An 11,827-nucleotide genomic window follows, 5' to 3' on the forward strand; every position below is an offset into this window, starting at 1 on the left:
TGATTGAGTCTATTCATGGATGGTTATGGAAAAAAACATTCCACGCCCCTTAAAACCGACTGAAGCAGTATTCAACATTTTACATGAAATGTTAAAATTTGGATTTTTTAAAACATCCACAGAAGTGGTTATACGGCGGTTATCATGGATTATTCATTGTGACACGTTAGTATCAGTCAGTGAGAGGCGTCGTATGGTCCCCAAGTAAAAAAAGATTGTGCCCTAAACGGGAAAACGATGGGTGGAACAAAATAAAATTGACTTTTGAAATGTGATCTGAGGTTCTGAAGCCATCACATCACAGATAAGCTGTCAAAAGAAAAAAATAAAAAGCAGGTCACATATCCTAAGGGTGATTAAAACAGGATTCAAGTAAGGAATACTGGAACCACCCAGCTAGAAAATAGCTGAATAGAAAGAACCTATAATAAAAAAGAAACAGCGGGCACAACTATAATGTGCTGAGCGATCGTTTTTCGGATCACTTTAAACACTCCTTGTTTTTATCTTTACATATTCTCGTGTTATGTTGATACCGCACAATACGTCAGTTTAATCAATCAAAATATATCAAATCTTAAGATCAATGTTGATAATGTAATCTCTATTGATTATGTTATCAAATGTTAGGCGAACTGGTACCTGAAATATTGAATATAGAGAATTAAAAGGGTTGAATATAAAGGTTTAAAGACATAATTACTCGAAGACAAATAGCATACGGGACTATATATAATAAATGGAATTTAACATTGAAAACAATGCAGTGATGACAAATGACGACATCATGACATTTCATTTGCTAGCATTGAACTTTCTTTCCGTATAAATACAACAAAAACTCTGTATAGTAAATTCTTGATATATATTAAAATGGGAACAAATGCATCTGTAGATAAAGGCTCGAAAAAACACACAGAGGCATTACAAGAAATCGCGTCTGATGAATGTGTAGAGGAAACGGCCAGTGTCTTGTTTTGTGACCCTTGTAACTCTGCTGGAGAGGAAAATGAAGCCGTTGGTTATTGTGTTGATTGCAAAGAATGTCTGTGTAGCATCTGTTATAAGAGTCACTCAAGAAATAAACTATCAAGATCACACGTTTTATTGAACCGCGATGCAATACCCGGAGAGTTTGCCAAACTTTGTGACTCGTGCAAAGTGGTGAATGATGAGAACGAAGCTGAAGGTTTCTGCGGTGATTGTAAAGAGTATCTTTGTGCTGAATGTTTTCAGGGGCATGCAAGGAACAAGCTCTCGAGACATCATATAATGTACAGTAAGCACAACATGCCGCGACCTATAACCGGGAACTTTCAAGAAAGGGAAAAAATCAAAGAAGAAAGTACGTACAACGAAGAATATCGTTTAGTGTCGTCCTTGAATGTCATTATGAAGCCGGAAGAACAAAATAGCTATATAACTGGAATTGCTTTAGTATCAGACCACCAAGTGGTGATGACAGACGAATTAAATAGATCTCTTAAACTCTATGACAAGAAAGAGCATCATATTTGGAGTGTGAAAATGGAATCAGTTCCAAATCGAATTACTTCAATATCGCACGACCAAGTTGCGGTTGTTCTACGTAATGAGTGCAAGATAAAAATTTATTCAATACCAAAACTTGAAACCATACGCTCATTGAAAACAGATGGTACTTGCGTGGATATCGAATGTGTTAAAACAAAGTTGTTTGTTTCATTTCGTAAACCGCTTAAGTTTCAGGTTCTTGATCTTACAGGCAAAATAAAAAGTACGATTTTACCCGATGATGCGATTACTGGGAACTGTGATTCACCAAGCCGTATAGCTGTATACCATGACGAAAGTTTGATATTCATATCAGACTGGAAAAGAAAGACGCTCATGAGCATGGACATGGATGGCAAAATGGTGTCTTTATTTCCAACACCACTATCCTGGTGCGAACGATGGCGTTTCATGTCCGCTTGCGGGTTGCCTTGATGTCAGCAAAAAACGTCTCTATGTCAGCAGCGGTTACGTGACAAATTCTGAAGACAGCAATGTTATAAAAGTTTTCGAATGGAGATAAAAAAGATCATCGTTTGAACATTAAAACTGAAAATGTAAAAAAAAACAAAAACAAAAAAAAATGGAGTAAACTTAATGACACATTTTTCATGTCTTGTGAGGTAGTTCTTATACAAGCCCATATTATAAATCATTATCATAATAAAACTTATCGTTTCACTAGTCCGTATATGAATAGTGTTTTATAGATGATTGTTCATTATTAAATTAACGCATGCTGATACATTTTTAAATTTCGTTCAAAGTTTATATCAAGTCTTGTCCATAGCGTTTCGTTGTTAAGCTGTGTATGTCACTTATACTGCATTAACTCATCTTTAAAATTTCATTAACAGGACAATTTGCGAATGGGATCAGTTGCTTGTTGCCAAGTATTGTCTACAGACACGCAATGATGAACTAAATGTTGTACAAGGTTTGACATATGCATGATACCATCGTATGTTTTATTCGACATGTATTTGGATAAAAAAGGAAATCAGGTTGTTGAAATGATGTGCTCATATAAACAGACTGTGAAACCGAGTCTGCAGTTGTCATTTATCTGATTATATTTTAACTGCTTCCAATAAGGCCTTGTGTCCTAGTTGTAGAACTACGTTTAAATCATAGGTATATGAATATTGAAATAATAACATCGACAACAACTACAAAAAAAAAAATAAAAAAATGTAATAATATTTTAGTCTATTTATTGTGTATACAATTACTTCTAGATGAAAATGGCGTTATGTTGCTATGAAATAGGATTATATATTTTATGATCGACTGAATGCTTGGTTTGAGTCTAGTATTTATATTGTTAGTGCTTTTGGTTAATGTTAGTTTATTATACATGTTATAAACACAGCATTTGTTTAGTTTGGTTGTGTGGAAAAATTGTGAAGTAATCTTAGAAATTTAAATCTGCCGCTATTAAAGTATATGAAGCTATATGTTAGTTATTTTTACAGACGGGAAAATTATATTGTAATTCCCTTAGTCTGGTCGTCTTTCGAAATATTTCTAACATTGAATGTCTCTGTAAATCATTTCAGAAAACAGATTAAAATGTTTCGTAAAATATTATTTAAATCTGTGTTTAAACCTTTAAGGAATGATTTCCTGTATGTGTCATTCAGTTATAAGGAAATATACAAACTTATCTCAATTATACAGGAACATTGGAATTACAATGTACTATAATTTAGTAATCCGCAGCTAGGAAGCAGATACATACATATGGCTTCATAACATTTGAGTTCTGTAAAATATTTGTATATAGCGGATGAAAACAGTTCCACTAGCATCTTAAAATTAACTGCCTTTCTTTTTTGTACATATCATAACTCAATTACAATTGCGAGAAAATATTTGATTAAAGCTATTTAACGAAATGCAGTATATTCCTTATTTCATTCTTTTTCACACAGAGATTTGTATGAACATTTTTCAAATTAAAATTGACAACTTATCGACTAATAGAGGCAACATCTTTGTTAACTTTGTGAAACTAGCACTTTTGTTTTGGAAACAAAAGTCACCTTGGCATTTGTCGTTTGAAAGTCTTTTCAACCTTTCGACTTTTCATGTTAATATAACAATATGAAAGATTGAATTTATATGCTTAATGTCTATGCGTCAGGTTAACGCTTCTGCATAAAAAACAGGAGCTCAACAAATTGCCAAGGGACATTCCAAGGTTGAATGGGCATAGGCTTATTATTTTCCAAAAACAGAGTATTGGTTTCAGCTTAACACAAATGTTTGTAAGCAAACCCGCGATGACATTCCTTTCATCTTTTTTTTTTAAATTAGGCACCCACGTATTTGTAATGCATAACTTATGTTATCAGCCTTTAAAGTTCGTATCACGTACGGGAGTTGTTTTTTATAGTTCAATCTTGGGTATTGACTAAACACACGTAGATATCTATTTGTAATTTCGTTGAAGGTTAAACATGATAAACGAGCAGTCTTATCAAAAGTTTTACGTTTAAAAGTCGTATATAACCTTGTTTGCTTTAGCGGATTTTGTATCAGTTGCTAAATCCGTGAAACAAGTTTTTTGCAGGTTGCTCAACTCATATGAACATATCGACATTAATAATATTTTGTTTTGCCTTTTAATCTTACTAACAGTAGACAAAGCATTTAAATTTAAATATTTGTTTAAAAAAAACAACTTTTTACCGATTGTATCTCATTAACCTTATTGTTTTACTGAGTCTGCTATTTTATATTTATGTTGTCTTTCACAGCTGTCTATAGATTTTTATATTCACATAATTATTTTATGTAGAGTTGCTGTAAAAATGTTTATCAAACTGCAAGGCTTAGGTTCAATTATAAAATCAGACAATTGCATATGTCGACTATATAATAATAAACACGTTTCAATTAATGAAGATGATTAATACTGTTTCGTTACATTTACAGATGTAATATATCGAATTCAAGTCATCATTAAAATACTTCTTTATGCCTGTCCTACATGTTGCAAATTGCTATGATATTTATCCAAATCAAGCTAGATATTTTTACGTGATACCTGTCTATTATGTATATCATGTGAACTAGGTTAAAAACTTATTATATAGAAAGTGTTTATAAATATATTGAAATCGACATAAAACTATTATAGCAAACGTTTGAATATATTTTAGAATGAGAACATTTCGTTTAATCCCTCCAGGTGACATGAACGCATTTTTCTTCTTTTCATTTTAATGCAAAAGCTTGTTTATTTTTTTTATTGTAAACAGCTTTATTACACACTTGTTTATTTTGCTCTTGTAATTTCCCATAAATCGTTCAGATTTATTCGTAATATTATATGGGTGTTCGTGGCCAAATTGCTAATGTCGTTGTCTACAAACCGCGTTACCATCACAGCTGTGGGTTCGAATTCCGAAAGGGTCTTGGTTCTACTTAGGGAATGAGCCCCATAATGGGCACTATAAGGAACTATAAAATTGACAACATAGGTCAGTAATTGTTATATACCTTAAAAGACACAAGAATGCAAAATTTAAACAAAGTTTACCGTATGGTTTACGAGTTATGGAGATTTTTCTAAAGTAAAACTTGGCTATTAGAAGGGCTCTTTTTCAGAAATGGGAAACTCTAATTATTCTGTTATATGATCATTATGAACTAATGTTTTCCTATAGAATTTTTTAAGAAACAAATAATAGCATTCAGCTAACAAATGACCCAGCAAAATTATTGTTTCTACTCAAAATGTTTGAAATATGTATATAAATGTTACCCTACCCACCCATTTTAAGAAGTTGTTTGTTCATTTTTCTACTTGGAGGGCCTTATTCAAAATATCCCTAAAATTTACTCAAATCAGGGGCTGTTTTCAAAGTTTGCATAAATTTTCTTAAAGGTATATTAGTTGCGCTTGTCAAATATAAAATACTTTTACCGTCTAGTTTTTATTTTATTAGACTTTGAAAATACAAGGTACCATATTTGATAATAAAATTTGACACAATTTAGCCAATATATACCAATAATAATTTTATAATTAAAATGAAACACATTTTTTCTTATCAAGAGTGATCTGAGAGACACAAATAATGTTTAAAGAAAAAAAAAGAAAGAAAAAAAAGTTGCCTCTTCCGGGGCTTGAACCCGCGCCCCTCAGTTTCAATGCAGTTGACAGTAGTTCTAGCCTATTTGAGTACTCTTCAAAGTGGAGGTAATGCATTAGGTGGGTCATACCTTAAGTCGTTGGTTCTACTTAGGGACCCGTTCATGCATGAAATAATGTACGGAAGGGAACCTGAGTTCTTCCTCCACCAATAAAACTGGAACGTCGCCATATGATCTATATTGTGTCGGTGTGACATACAACCCAATCAAACAAATGTGGTATTATGTCAAGAAAATTAATATGAAACCATATACTTTGGTGTTGCATTTTTTATGCATGCAATAGCTGAAGCTTTCTTTTTCTTAATCTGAATGTCGCTGGAGTAATTAATGACAAAAATTGAAAGAAATATAGTAATCAGCAGGTTATGCGGTAGTTTCTTCCTTTATTACGTCTTAATATATAAGTATTAAAGAATGCTCCCTTAGGTACGGAATTATCGTATTGTCAAGCCTTGATATTCTATAAAGAAATAAAGTGCTCACTCTACTATGTCGAACAATACGAATAATAATTTAATTAAGACCGTTTGTTGTATCAATGGTATTCGATAAATTATTTCCTATTTCGTGTATAAAAAAGGACTATCAAGGGAGGTAAGCAATGTATACGTCGACATTTACTTTATGTCGATATTAAGTTTCCTTGTACAATGTAAACTGAAGTTAGTACTATGCTTATGTCTTTTGATGCCTACACGTGAAAAATTTCTTATTTGACTTTTAAATATCTAATACGACTTTGGGCTTGATGAATTTTGCACCTTCCAATTTCCCAGTGAATACACTCACTGACATTTGAAAATCCAATTCAACAGGCACAAAATGCACCGAAGCTTTAAATTTGATATTGCGACAATCTAGGTTTGATTTGGAGGAGGATTGTAAGCGCGCATTAATGATTCAAGGCAGGAGCGAGAACTTGAGTAGATCCATTGACCCTTTTTAAGCAAGCTGAAGAATTTCTTTAACACAAAGACTGGTAAACAAACACCGACAGTGTTGCCACTACTACTACTATTGCAAAAAAATGTAACAAACATTGCAAAATTCAGATTGTACAGATTGTGCAAAATTCGACTTTTGACTAAACCAAAGTTGATAGCAGTCCCGATTATGTGCGTGAAAGATTAAAGTGTTTTTAAACCAAAGTTTAAGAAATATGATGTGTTATATACACAGTTAGATAGTTATATAACATTTGTAAATAATAATAATAATAATAATAATAATAATAATAATGATGATAATACGGAATCCATTCGTTAATTAATTAATGAATCCATTCGTTAATTAATTTATGAATCCATTCGTTAATAAAAAATAAAGAAAGAAAGAAAGAAATAAATGAATGAATGCATTAATTACTTAATTACTTAATTAATTAATTCATTCATTCAATTACTCAGTCAGTAAGACAGTCAGTCAGTCATATGAACATCCGGATATGTTTTGTATTTTCCTTAAAACATTTAAGGTTATCAATATTGCGAATATTTAAAGGTATTTTGTTCCAAATGTTCATGCCATAATAAGAAAATGTGTCTTTAATATAATTTGGTTTAGGTCTTGTCCATAATACAATATCTTTAGTTATATATGTTGTTGCCTGATTAAGTGAACAGTTCTGTCATATAAGTCGATGTCATGCTATTTAAAGTTTTAAAAACAAGCAAAATATGTCCTTGAAATGAAAATTTCAATTATTATCATAAGAAGTTCTGTCAAAACTCAATTGATTGTGGAGGAAGCCAAATATATCGTTAATCGATTCCAAATATGACCTATGATTCTTTTCTTTTTTATTTTCATCTAATACGTACTAATGCTGGGAGGTTAAATCTCAGAAAGTCAATCAGTCTGTCAGTTTATAAATTGCCCAAAGACATTTGTCAAATGCAAACACATAGATGTTTTACAGAATATTCAAAGCCCTTTAGAACTGCCATTTTTTGTGATCGCGTGGATTCCAGTCCTACCTATATTTCTTCGAAATCATAAACAAGTTTACGTTTAATTAGGATATTTAAGGTAAACTGACTTGACTTATTTTGCATCGTTGACAAAGCCTTTAGATACAAGCCTTTGTCGTGGACGTAAGTTCAATTTCTAATTTCTGACTCATACAGATAATCATTATTGAGCTGCATAGTAAATAATTTTGTGCAAAGATATACATAGGCATCTTGTTGTCCAACTATTTATGGTTACGATGGATTTTGGTACGATAAGATAACTGTACGTTACAAAAGGTTAGATAATTTTGACAGTGCTAATAGTATTTATAACCATGAATTATCTTCTTTGCATTAAATTAGACCCTTCCTTAAAATTTGTCGGTGTGTTTTACTGTTTGGAGAAAGGTCAATGGGAGTGAAATCTGTTAGATGCATTAAAAAGGTCATGAAAGACTGTTATTGCCTTTGTTAGTTTTATGACAAATCAATGGCATGCTTTTTAATTAATGGAAATTAAAATCTTGTTAGTTCTGATATTCTAAATTTAGTTTAAATAACATCTTCAACAATTTTGAACTGCAATACAATGGGTGCTATAATGGATATACTTTTGTTTGCAGTTCGAGCGTACAGTTTTGTGATACTACAAATCCAATTTGTAATTTGAATAATATGCATATGTTTCAATAACTATTTTTTAATTGTTGAATAGTTAGATACCTGTAAAACCTCTTTGGTTTTGCTTTATGTTTTTGGAAAAAATATTTTAATATAATTATAAAATTATAATTTATAGTTTTCTCTCTCTATAACTGGGTGATTGGTGGGATGACCTAGTAAAAAATGTTCTGTCCTGCTAAATATCGTACCACATGTTTCACAATAATATATCGGGCTTACGACAATGTTCTGGAAAGGTTTTCCATTATTACGGCACAAATATCTAAGGCAAGTATGCACTGTTATGTTGACATGTGCCAAATCAATGGATCCTTCGTTTAATAGAGCTTGTCATACACATTCCCTAATCTTAAGTATGAAACAAAGGTTAAGCCTTGAACTATACAATTTCACACACACACACCGCAATTATGTTTACCGAAAGGAAACCACATGCTTATTGAAATCTTCAAAAACAGTTTCGTACTATTTTTGTATCAGAGCAGGGACGGATTGTTTCCTATTCCGAACTTCTTTCTTACTAATATGAGTATTATATGCTTTGCTTGTTAAGTAAATGGAACAGCCTGTCTCCATACTAGTAAATAATTGCCAATGGGACGACGACAGAGAAAACATATCACATGAAATCAATATTTGTGCGTACAGTCAAATTACATGTGTACAGTAAGAAATACGGAAGTATTTTAGATATAATATATGCGTAAGAGATAGTAACATCTTTCTTGCATTTTGTTTTGCTATCAACAGGTAACATGCTGGAGCTGTAACTAATTAAATTTCTTTTTCAATAACTCTGATATTGTTTTCCTTTTATAAGTATGTCATGTTGACAGTTGAATGTGAAATAACAAATTACTCAAACACTTTCTCCTTACAATGAAACTTGTTCTTTTATTTTGACTATGATAGCCAATTATATCTTCTGCTCTACATGCACTATATTATGCAACAAATATTTGAAACAAACAAGCTCCAACCAATATTTTTGTCACTTTCCGCAACAATTATACCGTATCTCATCATTTCACCCCACTTGAAAAAGTATCGACCCGCCTGAAAATACCAAGCAATTATTCCTTTAATTATAAATTGGTTAATATTTGATCAAATGATAAGATCTAAGTACAATAAATTTCCAAAGTTGTTTGTTCATGAACATTGTATACTTGCATGTTGCTACATATTTATTGTTAAATATGCCATACAAGAAGCAATAAAGATAAATTTATTCATTGTTTTCTTAATACAAAGAGAAAATACGATCTGATCGCATGTGCTGATAAAATGTTCTACAAATATATAACCACAAACGCATTTTATGTAAACCCGTATGTATTATACGTCAAGATGGTACACAGTTTACATGTGACATCTAATCCGATGCGTTATATATATGTGGAAGGGATAATCCGCCCGTTCACCTATTATGCTTTATGACATTCCAATTTCCGTTTTTACTTTTGCGATCATAGTGAATTTGATGTTAGATTTTGGTTATTTTCAAAACTTAGTGTATTTCGTATCTTTATAATTATAAAGGTATTTTGAAATATATCTTTGTTATACGTTAATTTTATTTTATACACGTTTCTCTTGTTTCATTCTAAAAATTGGTATGATTTCCCTTAAAATATATTTTAATTTAATACATTTTAATTCAAAATCACACATAAAAATCAACATTAGGTATGCAGTGTATGGACTCTACCTAATATGTGTTAATTCATTTGTAATAAAATGTCCAATATTTAATCAAAACAATCAAAACATCATTCGCAGTATAACATGCTAAAATACAAATATAAAACAGAACTGGTAGTACAGTGTTATATTATAGGGAAAAGGTACGACATTAAGTAGATTAATCACAATTCAAAATACTTGTTTTGTTGATTAAAACACTCCAGACCTTTAATCGCTGTTTGTTTTCAAGTATTATGCCATTATCGAAAACTACGTCAATTTAATCAATCAAAATTTATAAAATATAATGATCAATGTTTGTTAATGTAATCAATGTTTGTTAATGTAATCTCTCTATTGATTATGTTATCAAATGCTAGGCAAATTGGTACCTGAAATACCGAATATAGAGGTTTAAAGACATTTTTGCTCGAAGATGAATAACATACGGAATAATGTTTAATAAACGGGTTTTAACATTGAAAACAGTGATGACAAATGACAACCTCGTGACATTTCATTTTCCGGCATTGAACTTTATTTCTGTATAAATATAAGAAAAAAATCCGAATAATGGATACTTGATATATGTTAAAATGGGTACAAACGCATCTGTACATCAAGACAGTAGCTCGACAAAACACACAGAGAAACAAGAATCATCGCAAAAACTCGCGTCTGATGAATATGAAGAGAAAACGAACAGTGATTTGTTTTGTGACCCTTGTACATCTGTTGGAGAAGAAAATGAAGCAGTTGGGTATTGCGTTGATTGCAAAGAATGTCTCTGTAGCATCTGCTATAAGAGTCACTCAAGAAATAAGCTATCAAAATCGCATGTTTTATTGAACCGCGATGCAATACCCGGAGAGTCTGCCAAACTTTGTGACCCGTGCAAAATGGTGAATGATGAGAACGAAGCTGAAGGTTTCTGCGGTGATTGTAAAGAGTATCTTTGTGCTGAATGTTTTCAGGGGCATTCACGTAGCAAGCTATCGAGACATCATATAATGTACAGTAAACACAACATGCCGCGACCTGTAACAGGGAACATGCAAGAAAGGGGAAAAATCAAAGAAGAAAGTACATATAACGAAGAATATCGTTTAGTGTCATCCACTACTGTCAGACTTAAGTCGGACGAAGAAAATAGCTATATAACTGGAATTGCTTTAGTATCAGACCACCAAGTGGTGATGACAGACGAATTAAATAGATCTGTTAAACTCTTTGACATTAAACAGCGTCATTTTTTGAGAGTGAAAATGGAATCAGTTCCAAATCGAATTACTTCAATATCACACGACCAAGTCGCAGTTGTTTTACGTAATGAGTGCAAGGTAGAAATTTATTCAATACCAGAACTTGAAACCATACGTTCATTGAAAACAGATGGTATTTGTGTGGATATCGAATGTGTTAGTACAAAGTTGTTTGTCTCCTTTCGTAAACCGCTTAAGTTTCAGGTTCTTGATCTTACAGGCAAAATAAAAAGTACGATTTTACCCGATGATGCGATTACCCGGAACTGTGATTCACCAAGCCGTATAGCTGTTAGCTATGATGAAATGTTGATATTTATATCAGACTGGAAAAGGAACACGCTCATGAGCATGGACATGGGTGGAAAAATGGTGTCTTTATTTCCTACACCACTTTCCTATCCGAGTGAGGTCATCATATCTCCATTTGGGTTAATCTATATTTGTATTAGAGGAAAACACATGATATACAAAATGAAGACAGACTTCAGTGACGTCACGGTAATAATTGGCGCAAACGATGGTATTGCATGTCCGCTTGCG

At 32.1% G+C, this 11,827-nt stretch overlaps 1 protein-coding gene across 1 annotated transcript; it reads left to right on the forward strand.

The window, feature by feature from the left end:
* The first annotated feature begins 322 nt into the window (after positions 1-322).
* LOC132758568 (uncharacterized) lies at positions 323-1,968 on the forward strand. Its single transcript, XM_060750244.1, has one exon. The coding sequence runs from the start codon at positions 874-876 to the stop codon at positions 1,966-1,968; it is 1,095 nt and encodes a 364-aa protein (XP_060606227.1). The 5' UTR covers positions 323-873.
* The last annotated feature ends 9,859 nt before the right edge of the window (positions 1,969-11,827 follow it).

The sequence above is a fragment of the Ruditapes philippinarum genome, unplaced genomic scaffold (genome assembly GCF_026571515.1).
Source record: "Ruditapes philippinarum isolate M1 unplaced genomic scaffold, ASM2657151v2 ctg773_1_1_1_1, whole genome shotgun sequence".
In the NCBI taxonomy this organism is placed as follows: Eukaryota; Metazoa; Mollusca; class Bivalvia; order Venerida; family Veneridae; genus Ruditapes; species Ruditapes philippinarum.

Bases quoted from the DNA above. Each gene is read 5' to 3' on its own strand.
- LOC132758568 (XM_060750244.1), top strand. From the start codon at position 874: ATGGGAACAAATGCATCTGTAGATAAAGGCTCGAAAAAACACACAGAG.